The 16,305-nt window shown below is 46.1% G+C and overlaps 1 protein-coding gene across 2 annotated transcripts in view; it reads right to left on the bottom strand.

The window, feature by feature from the left end:
* Positions 1-16,275, bottom strand: part of SOCS7 (suppressor of cytokine signaling 7) — a 32,089-nt gene extending 15,814 nt beyond the window's left edge. Inside the window, exons 1-7 of one of the 2 annotated variants that reach the window (XM_077852986.1) lie at positions 15,203-16,275; positions 8,190-8,254; positions 5,825-5,929; positions 5,266-5,367; positions 4,268-4,398; positions 3,584-3,752; positions 964-1,092 (exon numbers count right to left, since the gene is read on the bottom strand). In XM_077852986.1, the coding sequence (XP_077709112.1) occupies positions 964-1,092; positions 3,584-3,752; positions 4,268-4,398; positions 5,266-5,367; positions 5,825-5,929; positions 8,190-8,254; positions 15,203-16,173 (1,672 nt within the window). In that variant the 5' untranslated portion in view covers positions 16,174-16,275. The remainder of the gene's footprint in view (positions 1-963; positions 1,093-3,583; positions 3,753-4,267; positions 4,399-5,265; positions 5,368-5,824; positions 5,930-8,189; positions 8,255-15,202) is intronic. The other variant, XM_077852987.1, reaches the window with a different exon arrangement.
* Between the last annotated feature and the right edge of the window lie 30 nt (positions 16,276-16,305).

The following is a 16,305-nucleotide window of genomic DNA, read 5'->3' as shown; positions in this document are numbered from 1 at the left end:
GCAAATACAAAATGAAGTGAGAATTAATACAGTTCACACCCTGTCATGCCTTATTTAAATCACCAAGATTATAAAACACATTCCTGTAACCTGGCTCAATCCTGTTACTGATGTTCTGCCTGGGGCTCCCCTGGAACTTCTTTTTAGAGCAATTTCTTGGCACATAGTTTACTTAAGAATCTTAATTTGATTCACTGGGAATGCATGAAGTTCTCATTTTAAGTTATGTTTGAATCTTAAAAATTCCTCAATTAATATGCTTGCCATTTTGCCTTTCCCCAACCCTATAAAATAAGGAGACAGACTCTTCCAAACCATCCCTTTTCTCCCTTCGGTAGAGATTATATAGATACCTCTCTACTTAGTGGGCAGAAAGATTATATAACCATACCAGCAAAGATGGGAACTTCCCAATCTTCCCAAATGAAGAAATGCCTTTATACTTAACACTGGTAGAGATATGAGATACAACAAGAACTATCTACTCTTTAATAGCAAGTTTAGTACAAATGGACAAAATCCACAGCTGACTCCCATTGAATTCAGTCTCCTAGACTCTCATCATGGCCTTTCTAGTGAATACTCTTTTACCTTCCCCATTCCATAGAAACGGCCTACGCAAGTTGTCCCCTCTCTGCTTCACATGGAATTGTGAGATGCTTGGATTAGGGATAGGGACACACCTCTGAATGTTAAATATTCACATGATGGCTGGACATCAGAGGTAGCATTTGTTTTCTCATTTGTGTGTTCAGAAAAGCAAAGATTCCTTCTCGGTATGTTGAAGGATTAATGTTTTAAGAGCAGGGGGACTAACCACTGGACTCTAGGAAGAGTGGTTGCAATGGGAGCCAGGAAAAAAACTTCAAGTAAATGTGGCTTTTTCTAGGGGGCAGGGGGACATATTTTGATACTAGACTGCATCATACCCAAGTAAGTTAATTAATGTAACCATAGCCTTACCTGGAACCCTGGATCTCAAGAAATAGAGAAACTTCCCATTCTTGGAATGCATGATGGCTCTCTTAATGAACTCCACCACTGATTGACAGCGGTCCTCAAACTTGGGATGACACCACAGGCTGAAAGTTCCTGCCATGGAAAATTAAAGAGAAGTAAAGATGTAAAAACTTACTTTTAAAATATCTGGGAAGCTAACCTGAACATCTTAATGATTCTCAAGTCTGCGATGATAGTTTGTAGGCAAGTTGTCAGACAAAGGTCCCTGAAGCCATCTGTTCCTGTTTGTTCCACAATTAATGGAAAGAAAGACATTGTGTTTAGTAAGACATTAGTGTGAACACTGATCTTTAAATCATATGTCATAAGAAAAGACTGCCATAGGAAAACCAAGTTTAAATGATGCCCTTTTCAGAAGATCTGTGTTCAAGCATTTACAGAATAGTCGAGACAAGAAAGGAAGATCAGTTTTGCAAATCTCATTCATTCATGTGTTAGGCACAAAACATTAAATTCTAAGTCTTTTCTTCTTTAAACTTTTATTTTTATTTTTTTAAAGATTTATTTATTCATTCATGAAATACAAACACACACACACAGAGTGAGAAAGAGAGAGAAAGAGAGAGAGAGAGAGAGAGGCAGAGACAACAGGCAGAGGGAGAAGCAGGCTCCACACAGGGAGCCCAATGCGGGACTCAGTCCTAGGTCCCCAGGATCACACCCTGGGCCAAAGGTGGCGATAAACCGCTGATCCACCCGGGCTGCCCCATTCTTTAACTTTTAAAATCAACTCTCCCCGCCATGGAATGTTGCAAAGATCCCACCCCAAGTTTTAGAGTCCTAAAAGCAAAAGGGAATCTGAACTCCCATGACTAAAACCAAACCAAAACCTCCAAAAACTTAAGCATTAAATGCAAAGGAATTGCCTACAAAAGGGACAGAATCCAAGAGAACTACAGATTTGAGTCTCTCTAGTTACTCTCACAGTATCACTTAAAAAAGATGAAGACAAATGCTCCATTGCAAACTGGCAACTGGGAGACCCACAAAGCTTCTATTAAAAATCCCGTTTATTCAAGGAAGAAAGCCCCTTTGAACAATAAGTAACGAGAGCACCATTTGAAGGTTCTCTCATTACCGGCCTCTCACCTATCAGGGACCTAGAGGTCAGGCGTTCATTCCTCATTCTCATGCCCTAGTCAGTCATCATTTTCATAGCCTTAAGAAATACTCCATTCTGAAATGCTTTAATTTGCATGGTGTTTTTCTGCTGGCTTGATTTTGGCCTTTGGGAATAGGAGGAAAGCAGGCAGCAGGCTACACCACAGCAAGCTAATTCTCAGGCCAGTGGACTGAAGGACCTTTCTCTTCATGTACCTTTAAGGCAGGGGTGGGGACAGAGGAAACCACTGACAAAGCTGCACTGGCCTAATGCACTACTTCCTGCCTCACAGGAGAAGCGAACCAAGTAAATACCACATGACATAGCTAAGAGCAGAAAAGGCCTGGTGGTGGCTGAAGAGACCATGCAGGAGGTCCTCACTTGTGATGCCATGTCTAACACAGCTTGTGTAAGACTGATCACAGGTGGGGTGAGTCCCTGAAACTCCCCAAAGTTCTCTCCACTTTTTTTTCTTTTTTTTTTTTTTTAAAGATTTTATTTATTTATTCATGAGAGACCAGAGAGAGAAAGGCAGACACAGGCAGAGGGAGAAGCAGGCTCCATGAGAGAAGCCCGATGTGGGACTCGATCCCAGGTCTCTAGGACCCACCCTGGGCCAAAGGCAGACGCCCAACAGCTGAGCCACCAGGCATCACAAGTTCTCTCCACTTTAAAAATTTTTAACACAGGCAAATTTGACAAAGGATGGATTACCCAGCCCTGCCACCAATGATCATCATGATTTTCTGTCCCAGGTCAGAGACAGAATGCCACAATGCAAAGTCAGTCCAGACGGCAGGGTTGAAAGAATCAGCCTCTAGACGTGACCACAGCACTCAGCACCTGCTGACCACAAAGGAGGAGGTACCCCCAGGGAGGAAGACAGGTAGTCTAGGGCATGATGATCCCAAAGAGTCTCTGAGTTCTGCTCACTATTTTCTAAAAGACCACACAGGTGACCTAAAGAAATGATCACCGTACTGCCTGGCAAGAAAACCTGATGTGATGGACTCTCAGACAAAGAAATTCACCACAGGACAGTCCAAGGATCAACACTAAATTCTCTTCTTTGTGTATAGGATTTAATAGAAAGTCTCTCTAGATGTTGAGCCTAATTACGAACAGAGCTTGGGAGAGTTTGTGGAATGGTCCTAGCTTATTTTTTCCTTCTATTAGGAGAGTTCTACCAACTTTGTTCTGTTCATCTTGTTCAGGCTCTCCTCCTTCTAAGACAAAATGCTGAGAATACTTTTCCATAGAACCCTCACCTTCCTCCCTATCCCAGCCAACATCCCTTCTAGTGACTGAAACTAGTACCCATAACAACATTCAATGGAGTATGAGCTTTCCTCCCTCTCTGTAGTCCACCTCTCTAAAACCTTCCCATGAGAAGGCCAGCTAGCAAGAATAGAGAGTAGCACCAGGGGAAGAAAGTGTTCCTCAAACGGCAGCATGTCTTACCTCTGTAGTGCTCCATTCTCGTGTGGTGGGTGATACCCTGTGACCGGAAACTGAGGCTCAGGATGTAACGAGGATCAGAGCTATCTCGTACCAGGAAAGAGCCATCTGGCTTCCCTTTCAGCTTCATCTCTGCATCTTCCCAGTTCATTGGTCCCCAGTACCAACCACACTATCAAAAATAAGAAGTGGTCAGGTACTTCACAGCACTGGGGAAACATGCACGTTTTCAGCACAATCTATTTTACCACAGAAGAACCACTCCCTTCCCACCACTTTCAAAATATTTTACTAAGTAAGAGTTGCTAAGGGCATCTTAACCATTAGCAATGAATAGCCGGCTCATTCTTTTAGCCTTCTAAAGTAACAAAATAATAAGCCTACAATCCCATTAAGAAGGCCTTACCAAAAAAAGAAGAGGGAACTGGGTCAGTTAATCTGTCAAAGTCAGCCTCAACTAGGTGAACAGCTCTCCACAACTGTTCTTCACCACTTTCAAACGTTTTTCCCCAAGATTCAATTTTACAATGTCCCTTATGGAATTGATCATAGCAGCATATTGCTTTGGCACTGTAAATACAGAGGCAAGATAACTATTCTTCCTCTAAAAATAAGAAAAGGAGAGCCCAGGACAGAAGAAGGAGAGTGGGAGAGGAGACCATCCGCCAGTCTCTGGGCACCGCCTACCTTCTCCAACTCTCGAAGGCTGGCTGCAAAGCTGCTTGAGTCGGGCCGGTAGAGCGGACACTGGAGATGCTGGGGGGGCTGGCTGTGCAGGGATTCAGCTGCTCGGATGGGAGCAATCCGGGGAAACGCATCTGCGGGGCAAGACAGTGGCGGTCACTTGTTCACCCTCCTGGCTCCCAACCATATAAGCAGACCCTCCTCCCAAAACAGAGATGCTAACTGAAGAGGGGTAAGGCATTAGAAGCTAAGCTGGAAAGGGTGGAAGCCAAAGCAGTGGGAAAGAGCTGGATGGGCTGGAACAAAAAGCTGTGTGGGCTCGTGTAAGCTGTGAAGGATGGGTGGGGGCATTCGACCCCAAGAGAGGGGGAGGGGAGCTGCTCACTAACCTGACTAAGGTGACTACTTCAGGGGCTTCACCAGCCTAGAGCGATTCCAGCTTCTCCCACCTCGAGGTGAAGCGCCGGTAAAGCAGCCTTGGAAATAGTGACTCGTTTACTTGCCCAGGGAGAGGAACGATTTTGCCAGGCAAGTAGAAAAGAATGCCGATTTCATTCATTTTACTCCTTGGGTACTGGAGGCTGGCAAAGCAGGTGTGGGCTACTAAATGCTTGGTACTTATTTACAAGGCTGCAGTAAATACTAAAAACTTAGAAACACCAGAGAATTTTGAGAACTTTAAACCTTGCCAACCTGAAATTAAAGAGGTCTCCTAACTGGTATCTACTCAGAGATTGCAAAGCAGTATCAGCAGCAAAGAGGTGAAAAATTCAATAGTCTTTTATCCCTACCAAAAATCAGATTCACCTCCACAGGGAACAATGGGTTAGAAAAAACAGTTCTTGGCCTCAATTCCAAGGAGTTCTGGCCCAGCCAAGGGGATAAGATTTAAGCTTTCTCATAAGTCCTATGATTTCCATAAATAGACTTCTCCCATCCTTCAAGAGTATATCACTTTGTACTCCCAACTTTTACAAGGCTTGCCTCTAAACTAAGCTAACCTGGGGCATGGGGTGGAGGAGGCGGAGGTAGGGGAAAAGACTGCAGGGAAGACCCCATCGGAGCCACAAGGACAGATGTAGGCAGCGTCCCACTGATATCATCTAGAAGAGAGAACAGAAGCAAGAGGTTCAGAAATACGAGCACAGATGAGTGAGGTGAAGCAGAGGAGGGAGAAGGATCATCAGGCTGCCCTCTGGAGCAAGATGGCCTGACCTTCACCCTGTCTTTTTGCACAAAGGGCAACAATCATCTTAACCTGGTTTCCTTTGTTGAAAGCAGAAAAATAAGGATATTCCTAAAGCAGTCTACTAGCAGTAGATTCAGGGCAAGGTAAGTACAGATCTAATCAACATATGGACAGTAAATGTTACAGCATGCAGGTTAAGAGACCCATTTAACTGCTTAAGGAGATGACAAGGGTGCTGAGAAATGGACGGGGGATAATTGGGTCATTATTAGAAACCCAAGAGCTTGTTGGCTCCTGGAAAAGAACAAGAGGTCCCTACAGCTCACCCCCTCCCACTAGGGCAAGAAGGCATACAGCGATGGAGACTATACCTAGGAGGCTGAGGCTTCTTCTTGGAGGAGGAGGGGGAGTTGGAGGGTGTGGAGAGGTCAGGCCCCGCTGAGAGATGTCCACATCCACAAGCGACACAGTTTCACCTGAGGGATTCATGGAGCAAGCACGTTATGGAAGCACCTTGCCCAAAGCTGAGGCCAAAAGCAAAGGAAAGCAAGGAGCAAGCAAGCAAGGCTAGGGGCCCCAGCTCTCAAAAATCTCAAAATCTAATGCTTCCCAGAGCCAGAATCACCCCAAACACCTGTTTACAGATGTGTGTACAAATTTCTGCCTTAGGGAACAAGGCAAGTCACTTGTTACAAGTCCAAATGGACATGGAAAGCAGGTGCCAGAAGAATCTAAGAACTGTACCTAAGTTGAATGCAGATAAAGGTCCCAAGGTGAGCCCCAATTTCTTCCTAAATGGCTTTCTACATCTAGATTTTCCAGAATATTCACTCATAAGAGAACCAACCATTTTGGGTATCTAGTTCCTAATGGCTGAGGCTACAAAGGCCACAAAGTATATTTACACTCCTAATAAGGAACCTCTTTTAGTCAGCCAAATCAGGTAAGCTCCATGGGAGTTTCTCCTACTTCCTGCATATCATGCAGTTCTGTTATCTGCTATATACCCTCCTTCTTGCCACCCAAGCCCACCTACCCTCTTTCTACTTCAGTCACCAGAGGATAAAGGGTATTTTATTAACAAAGACTGACAGACAAGTTTTGGTAGGTCTGATCCACTGAGGAGAACTCAAGATTTCTCTAATTTGGTCCCTGGGGTGTTATTTCCAACAATTTTTTCTCATTTGGGAGGCTGCATTAGCCCCTCAGCTAGAATTTTATTATTTCCCAATTAAGAAAATGAGGTAACCAATATCTCTTAAAAGGCCAAGAGCTGAGCTTTCAGAATCTAAAACACAGTTGTTGCTGTTATTGTTTACAAAGGTCTTGGCACTAATTAAGATAAGCAGAAAAGCTCTGCCTGCGTGCCTGGTTGGTCTGGTCGGTAGAGCATGTGACTCTTGATCTCAGGATCATGAATTCGAGCCCCACTTAGGGTGTAGAGCTTACTGGGCAAGGGGTGGGGGTGGTACAGAGAAAGAAAAGCTCTGGGAAGCCGGACTCCGTCAGACTCATCATAAAGCTTAGTAGCTGAAAACCCAGCAGCCCAGAATAATGCAGTGAGTCCACAAGAATGTGTTTCCTGAAGGGTCAGAGATCTAGACAACAGGTATAGCATGTAAATTTTTAAAAAGGGGGAGGGGGATGTAATTCAAGAGAGCTAAGTTTGTCTGAAACAGGAACACCAAACCTGAAAGTACAAATGTGGGTGAGTATACCTTACTTTAAAGAGGAAACAATTATGAATGAGAAAAACATGCTGCTACAGGACAGGATTCTTTAATTCTGGGCTTTGGGTAAGAGAGGCCTCCTTTTCCATCTGTGCCTACTACAGACACCAACTCACTTGTTCTGACAACTCACAGCAGTCCATGTAGTAATAGGGGTCTCACTAGCCTGAACATCTTCTGGAAATGTCCATTCCTAAGTCATAATTCTTCCAGTCATCTTTTTGAGGAATACAAGCTCCAAAAGAGTTTGAAGTTAGGATTTTGGGGCTGGGCCACAAACAAGGAGGAATCCTCAGTTCCTGACACTGGAGGCAGTGTGCTAAAGATCTTCCACCACCTACCCAAGCAGAAGCTTCATATACAACTGACATAACAAAAAGGCTCCTTATCTGAGCAAGTTCCCTATTAAAGGGAAGGCAATTGTTCAAAGGATAGTCAAACACTTTCCTACTTAAGCAACTGTGTTCTCTGCTGCAGGAGGAAAGATTTAAATTAGACACAATGAATAATTTTAACAGCTGCAAGAGCTCCTGGCTCCTAAAATGGGTAAGACAAGAGTTCATGTAATCCCCTTTGCCCAAAGTCTTTAAAAATAGACCAGATAATTGTGGATCATGTTTATTAGATAATCTATGAACTCCCCTGGAAGCAGGGACAGGAATTGTAGGACTTCTAGAGAGTGGTTTATGTACTGTGAGCCTATAAGTTTGTAATTCCTACTTTTAATTTATATGTGATGACCTTGAACTAAGCACTGCATAACTGCCAGGGCCACCTAATTACCAGCAAGCAGTCTCTATCTCAAACTATAAAGCATCCAAAGTCAAGAACACATTCCACATCATAAAAATAGCTTCAGCCCAAACCCAGCGGGCATGGAATGAAGGCAGTAACTGTAGGCCCGCCTGCAGCTCCCCCTGCAGTGCCCCTGCAAGTGTCTCCTGACAGGTCTCAGAACACGCCTGCTCTCGGATGTCAGAAGAAAAAAGAGAGCGATCACCCTTACCTGTGAACAGGGGGCTGAAGGAGACCGGAGAAAAGGCACTTTGAGTTCTTGTCAACCTGGGTTTCCTGGGAGGATGAGAAAGCACACAGAGAATATAATGAAGGGTGGGGGAATAAACACATACACATTTAAATCACCATGACACCCAATTCCAGATGCCCTGAAAAACCTAGTAAACCATAGTCACTGTCAGCAACACCTTTGTAATAAAGCCTAAAATTAAAGGAGGAGAATGAAATAATTCAGGCAATTAAAAAAAAATTTTTTTTAAGGGATCCCTGGGTGGCGCAGCGGTTTAGCGCCTGCCTTTGGCCCAGGGCGCGATCCTGGAGATCCGGGATCGAATCCCACGTCAGGCTCCCGGTGCATGGAGCCTGCTTCTCCCTCGGCCTGTGTCTCTGCCTCTCTCTCTCTCACTGTGTGCCTATCATAAATTTATTTATCATAAATAAATAAAAATTTAAAAAATAAAAAAAATAAAAATAAATTTTTTTAAGATACTTATTAATTCACGAGAGACACAGAAAGAGAGAGAGGCAGAGACACAGGCAGAGGGAGAAGCAGGCTCCACGCAGGAAGCCCAATGTGGGACTCAATCCCAGGACCCCAGGAGCCAAAGGCAGACACTCAACCGCTGAGCCACCCAGGGGTCCCAATTCAGACAATTTCTTAAATGGATTTGGCTACAAAGTTCAGCCTACAAAGCAATGAGAAATCCCTTTGGATCTCTCCACACCCAGCAATATTAGAAGAGCAAAACACCTTGAGTAGTAATTAGCAAGTCCATTTCTAGAGGAAAAAAGTCAGATGCAAGGTTGATTTTCATGAGAGCCAAGAAAATGGCTCTTGACCTAACAGATGCCATCTCACAGCAAAGGTTTTCCCTGTGGCCTTGCCCCAAGGTGCAGAAGGTCCCAAAGTGAACCAGGGAATAGATTTGGACTTGAGAATGGCTCTACAAGAAGCACAGGCAATGTTCAACCACTAAGATCCCTGATTTCTACACAAATACCCCCAAGCCATGGGGAAAGCCATCAGCTAACAAGGGGACCCCCTCAGGTTAGGGGCTCTGCCTGGTACCCAAAGAAAATGGCCTCTTCCCCCTCTCTGAGCTGCCAGTCATATAGCTCTCCCCATGACTTCTTGATGTGGCTCCAGGCAGCCAGCTGGAAAACCCAGATCTCCTGTGAAAAGATATACGAAAGGTAACTTCACTTTGTACTGATTTCAACCGGCTTTTCAGTGAGAAATGAAAGAAATCCAAAAGACTCCAACGAAGACTTTCTGGCCAGAAATGTGCTAAGCTCAAAAACCTCACCTCAGGATGATTGAATTGACTACAAGGGAAAGAACTCACAGAAGTGATAAAAATACGCTCTATCTGGACTGTATGGCAGAGCTTCTGTGACTGTATATACTTGCCAAAATTAATAGAACTGGACACCAAAAGAAAGGTGACTTTTAGGTGGTCATAAATTATACCTCAACAAACCAGACTTGAAACAAAAAACAAAAACCCACAACTTGAATGCCTGACTCTTGGCCTTATACCTGGCTCACCTTCCACAATTACTCTCACCCAAAGGACTAAATAAAACTTCAAATGCACCAACAAAGAAGCAGCATAGAAAATCCAAGATGAAACCCTATTTGAATTATTTGACTTTGGAAAATCTTTACGCATTTGTTTTAACACAGATGCCTAAGCTTTTCAAAACCATCTTGTGAAGACCTTACTCAGAAAAAGCCAAGACGGTGGATTCCAATCTCACACTCCCTGTGCAACTTCTGCGCTGAGACTTCTCATCTAATGATGGTGCCTACTGTGCCTGCCCCACCCAAGGCACACATAGGAGACACGGCTGCATCAAAATAAGACACAACCACACACAGGCCTCTGTTTATAAAAGTTGCCCGTGACAGTGTGCAGCTCCGTTCCAAAACTCCAGAGGGCTGGAATGGAAAGTTAATTCCACTGGACATGAGCTTTAAGACTGAAGAGCTTCCAAATTGATTTTTATTTGATAACTTGTGGGTACCACATGAAGCCCAGCAAGTAGAAACCTAAAGCACTGGCCTCTCAAAGGGTTCACACCTCAGCCATTTGGCCGTTTGCCTCTTTTCAAAGGAAGCTGCATTACTCTGCCATCTGCCCATGCTGGGGACGAGCCTCTTCAGTGCCAAGCACTGAAGAACGGCAGTACCCAAATGCACACATCTTGCGGGGGCCTTCTCACTGCGGCTCATCCTCTCCCCCACCCCCGGCATTCTGCAGAAGAATATCAGTTTCTAGGATCTAGAAAAAGAAATACATCAGACTCTGAATACAGGCAGAGCCATTTGCGAGCTCTGGGATGGCAAGTAAGGGGGCCTCAGGGCTGAAGGCTTGAAGAGGTAGAAGGTCTAGGAGACGGATAGGCTAATAACAATAATAAGTGTTTCCTTCTCTCTTCAGGTAGACTCTAACTAAAAATCCAAAGCAGTTTCTGTCTCAAGGATCCTGAGAGCATTCTAATGGCAGTCATTCATAAAAAGACCAATCTAGACAACTATAAAAAGCAAAGCAAGGGAACAATTAACATAAAACTGAGGATGGTGGTTATATGGGGGGAGGGAAGAGATGTAATCAGGAAGCAACACACAGGGGTCTTCAAAGCCACTGATAACATTCTATTTGCTAAGCTTAGTGGTGGGTACCCAAGTATGCAATTCATTATTATTGTTGCACATACACTTTATGTATCTCCTTTTGTATACATGAAGAATTTAATACGATAAAAGCCCATCTAAGCTAGATGTGCCATTTTGGGAAAGTAACACGAATGATTCAGCTCCAGTGACATTTTTAACTAACCCTTCTATACTACATTCCCATGTTGTTTTATTCCTCCCCAGATGACCCGGACAAGCATTAGGGTGCAAAGGTAAATCATTTTTACTTTGCCAGTGAGCCACTTGCATCTTAGCAGCAGAAAGACTTGAGAGGTTGGGTGGGGTAAGATCAGGTGGGCTATATCTCAGGTGGCAGAGAAGAACACAGGCAGCAGAAGACCTGAGGTAAAGGTCTTCTTTGGGGCTAGCAGTCCTTTGAGTCAGCTATGCATCACTTGTGCTACAGATAACAAAGAGAATGCCTCTGTCCACTTCCAGTCTGCAAATTGCGGATTGTACAGCAACAGATCCATGGGATAAAATGAGTTAAAAGCATTACACTAGACGGGCCAACAACACATTGATAAAACCACTGGCCACTTTTCAAATTTCTTGAAATCTAAAATATAAACCATGAAATAATATTGTCCTCCTTCTCTTGTTCATAAACCCCCTCTACTGATGTCCTAAAACTTAAACCCGTCCTTTTCTACAGTAAATCTCAAATTCGGATGTCCAAATGTCAAGTTTGATGGCCACAATTTACCTCTGTGTCTGCTAGAGCATGCAGTGCCAAGTCAGCCAGCCCGTGCCATTTCCAACACGTCATAAGCTAGTGTCTGTTCATGTGCTACAGGCACAAAAACCATGTGTTCATTTGTAGTTCCAATACACAGACATCTGTGCAGCAAGGTCAGATCCAAAACTCCATCATAAACCAACTTAAAGAACCTATGGAGGGAACTTCCGGGGAAGAGCCAAGAGCCACAACCCAATGTCTAAAGCGTTGGAATGATTTTAGCAGGGAAAATGTTAAGGAGAGAAAGACACAGGCTCAAATGGACAGAGATTTCTGAAGTTAGGTTGCTCATTCCAAATGATAAATGCTAACCAGAACCATTTTGTGGGGCAAGAGTTGAAAAGATCAATGGAGTATGGACCCGAAACCCAAACACAAAGTCAGAACTTCCTCATCACACACCGTAAAATCATCTTGCTCTCAGCATGTCATGCTATTCCTCAAAAAGACCCCCTCAGACCTGGAGACCCAAGGAAACAGAAAAGGCTTTCTCATGTCTGCCAGGTCTGTCCATGACAGAAGGGCCCCAAACTAATGCCAAGACAGCCTGCCTCTCTTTCCAGAATTATATATCTTTTTTCCAAACAAATAGATAGGAAACCACTACAGAACTGTTCTCCATTTCCCCACCTCTCAATTAGAAGACTGCCAATAATAATCTCAACTGTTAACTCAGAAAAAACAAACTTTGAAAAATGAACAAGGTACCCGTTTCCAACCATGTGTGTATTATGTGATGATTTTAAAAGGTTAGATCAAATGCTATTTCTCACTAAATACAAAGGAAGACAATCAGCTCAACATATGTGAAACAGACAAGGGAACTTCACTGGTTTTCCTGAAATAGCAATTCTATATCACACCGAGGCCCACAGGCATCAAGCCCAGCTCTTTGAATTCTAACATATGTGTGCTACAAGGCCTAGCCCAGTTCTCCAGAACAGAAACCTGATTAGTTGGTGGGCCCACTTCCTCCTTCACTTGAAAAGGGTTCTCTAAGCTAATTCACACAAGGCTTAAGACTCAGTATATCCAGGCAGGTCCACTTAGCAGACTCTAAAGCATTTGAAAGGAATTAAAGGTTTGCTTAACGTTAAAATATGGAAACTATTAAGCCTCATAAAATGACCACAGGAAGTACTTTCTACTGATAGCTGTGGGAAAGGTAGATGTGGAGAAGGGCAAAGAGAACCATACCCAGAGGTTACTTATTGAAAAGCCCCAAATTATACAGCAAAGACTGCAGAGACTTGTAATTAACTCCAACCAACAACAAGGAGGGAGGTCATATACCTCCTGGCAAAAGACTGACATTTCTCACAGCCTCTAGGTCCCTACCAATCAAAACAAGAGAACAAGCTAAAATTCCAAACTCATCCTTCCTCCCGACAGGGCGGACTTAGGTGCAGATCATAGAAATCACAACTACCCTGGCCAGACTTACCGAGTTTCTCACAGCTGCGAGGCTGCCAACAAGACTGGCACATAGTAAGCTGTGGAAAAGCTAACAAGCAAATCTAGCAGCACCAAATCCTAAGCATTTAAAAAAAATTACCAGTTCAATCTTATTACTTCTCCTCCAAAAGCACAAAATATTCCATCTCAATTTCTCTCATCTTCACTCTATTCCTATAAGGACAGGAACAAGACAAGAATCGCTCCCATTTTACAGATGAAAAAAAAAAAAAAAGACGAAGAATGAAGACAAAATTGGCCTACATTCCACAGCTGATGTTGGAGTTGTTAGCGGAATCTAGATGTTCTCTGTGCAACATGCTGCCTCCTAATAGCAGTCAACCAAACGTTCACACACAAATACCTAGCTCTTCTTCAATTCATCAGAAAAAGCCCTTGGACCAAAAAATGTAATTCTCCAGTGCCCTGAACTAAGCTTCTTTGCAGAGCTACAGCCCAATTTGCTCTGCAGCAGAAATCTGTATTGTGCTTAGTGTGAGGGTTGGTAACAGAGCAGCCAATGACCATTAAATTCTGCTTCCAAAGGCAAAAAACCGTATAATGTTATATGCCTTTTCCTCTTCCTAATCTATTAGACGTAGTAGCTAATTTCACGCCACACCTCATATTTGGCGTCTCTGGAATCTTAGACCAAGTCCTGGTCAATATGGAACAAAGGCAAGACAAACCACAAGAAAATTAGCAGTCTATCCTATGTCATTACCCACAGCTTCAATCCTGCCCTCCCCCCATCTGATGAAAATTCCATCTATATTGGTAAGTGGAACATCGAATGCAGAGCCTACTACAAAAAAGCTGTTTCGGCAGCCACACATTTTTTTTTTTTTTTTTTTTAAAGACCTGAGCTCCCAGCATAAGTTCACTGGGAAGCAAAGACAGAAACAAACATCTGCCGGGCGGGGGGGGGGGGGGGGATCCCCAAGATGATCCTCTGGCACAACTATTCAGAAAGGGCAGCAAAGACAAAACTGACCCCACTCTTGGGAGTATGCAAACTCCACTGACAGGAGAAGTCCATGGGTGAGAGGTTCCCAGTCCAGGTCACACTTCAGGGTCATGGGGGAAGCTTTGTAGAAATTCAAACTCTTGGGCCCTCAGGCATACTGATCTTTTCCCAAAGCTCCCCATGTGATTCTGGTAAACAGTAAAGTTCTCAAATGTATAGGTCTACCCCGTTCTTCAGACTTAGGTTGTGGCTGCCAGTGTGTCTCAAGAATCCATCATATGAGCTGCACTGAAACCAATTCCAATCTTTGTTCAGAACCCACTCAGCAGTGCAAACCACAATGGCAGGTACCACAAAGGAAGTCTCACTCCTTGACACAAAAGTTGACAGCTCTCTAAACTAATATCCAGACCTAACATGGGATGCCAGAGTGCTGTCCACCCTTGAAAAATGCAGAGGGAAAAAAAAAAAAAATCAATGTCTAAGTTTGGAATTTCCATCAATAGGCCTAGAACTCACACACCCATGCCTATATCTCACACTTAGAACACTCACATGAGTTTGAAAGCAAACTGTTTTGTATTCTCACAGGCCACAGGCTTGAGATACCAAGTCTATCTAAGAAACCAACCAGGAAAACATTAAAATGTTGAACCAAGATACCCAAACCATTGCTGGCCTACAGCTGCACCAGTGTGTCACGTTATTTGTCTGCATGAGGGTGGAAGGGGTGGGGTGCTGGTACACAGAAAGAATAACAAGCAAAATGGTTACAACACCAACTTTTTACCCCAAAGACCAAACGTTTCCAGCAATCTCCCTACCAGGTGTAATGGTAGACATATATCTTGGAAAACTTTAAAAGCCAGGCCGGGGTCGGGGTGGGAGGATGGTTTCAAATCATCTCCCAATTGGAGAGATGCTAACCAGCTGAGAAATGTCACCAGAGTGAACTCTGAAGGGTGGGAGCTGTTCCCACCATCAGCTCTGACCTAATGGGCGATGTCACCACCTTTAGCCCTAAGTCTCTAAAAAAGCGCGGATCCTAAGAATTATCAGGACCGTGTTCGCAGCAGGAGAAAAGGGAAATGAAACAAGAAGAGGAAGTTTTGCCACGCAGCCCCTGCCAGCCGGTCTCACCTGCCCGCGTCCAGCTCCCGGGCCGCAGAGCCTCCCATGTCCGTCAGGCTCGCGGCTGAAGCAGCCAGCTCTCCAGAAGGCCTCTTGCCGGCCCCATCCCCACTGCTGGAGCCGCCGTTGCAGCTCTTAGTGCGAAAGAGGCGACTGAGGCGGATTTTGAGGGAGCCCTTCCGAGAAGGGCCCGCCAGTGGCCGGAGGGGCCCGGGAGGAGGCGGGGGCGGGGGCGGTTGCTGCTGCTCCCCTCTACCCAAGCGCCCTGGGGGAACCAAGTCCTGCATCGGGAAGGGCACCGGGGGTAATTCAGGACCCGGGGGCTGCAGCAGAAGCCGGCCGCCCCCTCCTCCTCCGCGGCCCGGGCTGCTGAGCTCCTCTTCGGAGCAGCTGTTAGTCTCCAGGCTTTCGGCCTCCGACTCCAAGCCCTCCAGGACCAGCAGCGCGTCGCTCGTTTCCGTGGGGTCCTCCCCGGCCTGCGGGGCGGCGGCAGGCGGCTGGGGCTGCGGAGGGGGCGGCTGCGGGGGGCACGGGCACGGGCACGGGCAGCAACCCGCGCCGACCGTCTTGACCCCCGGCCCCGCCGGCTGCCCGAGCCCCAGCGCCGCCAACTGCGCCTCCAGTCCAGCCGCCGGGCCCCAGGTCCGCTCGAGCGCCAAGCCCGGCGGCAGGGCCTTGGGGTCCAGGGCACAGCGGTGCCGGGGACACAGCAGTTCCGAGGGTCCCGGCTCCGGGGCCGCCTCCGCGTCCTCCTCCTCCGGCGGCCGACCCACGTTGCGGAACACCATCAGCTGCGGCGGCCGGGAGCCCCGCGGGCCCGGCCGCGCGAGGAAGGGGGGCGGAGGGGGGCCATGGCCCGGGGGCGGCGGCGGCGGGCCTGGCTCGGGGGCCGCCTCTCCATAGCCGAGCAGGCGGCTCAGGACGCGGTACGAAGCGGCCGCCGCCGCCGCCTCGCCGTCCCGGAGCTCGGCCCCCTGCATCGGGGAGAGGAAGGGAGGGCGGGCGGCTGGGAGCCGGGCTGGGGTGGGGACTAGGCCGGGCCCCGCCGGAGCCCCGCCCGCCGCGGCCCCCGGAGCGACAGCGCTAACGGCCGCCGCGGCCTCTGCCTCATA

The sequence above is a fragment of the Canis aureus genome, chromosome 16 (genome assembly GCF_053574225.1).
Source record: "Canis aureus isolate CA01 chromosome 16, VMU_Caureus_v.1.0, whole genome shotgun sequence".
NCBI classification, from domain to species: Eukaryota; Metazoa; Chordata; class Mammalia; order Carnivora; family Canidae; genus Canis; species Canis aureus.
Note: the sequence above shows the minus strand (reverse complement) of the source record. Positions and strands in the feature narration are given on the sequence as shown.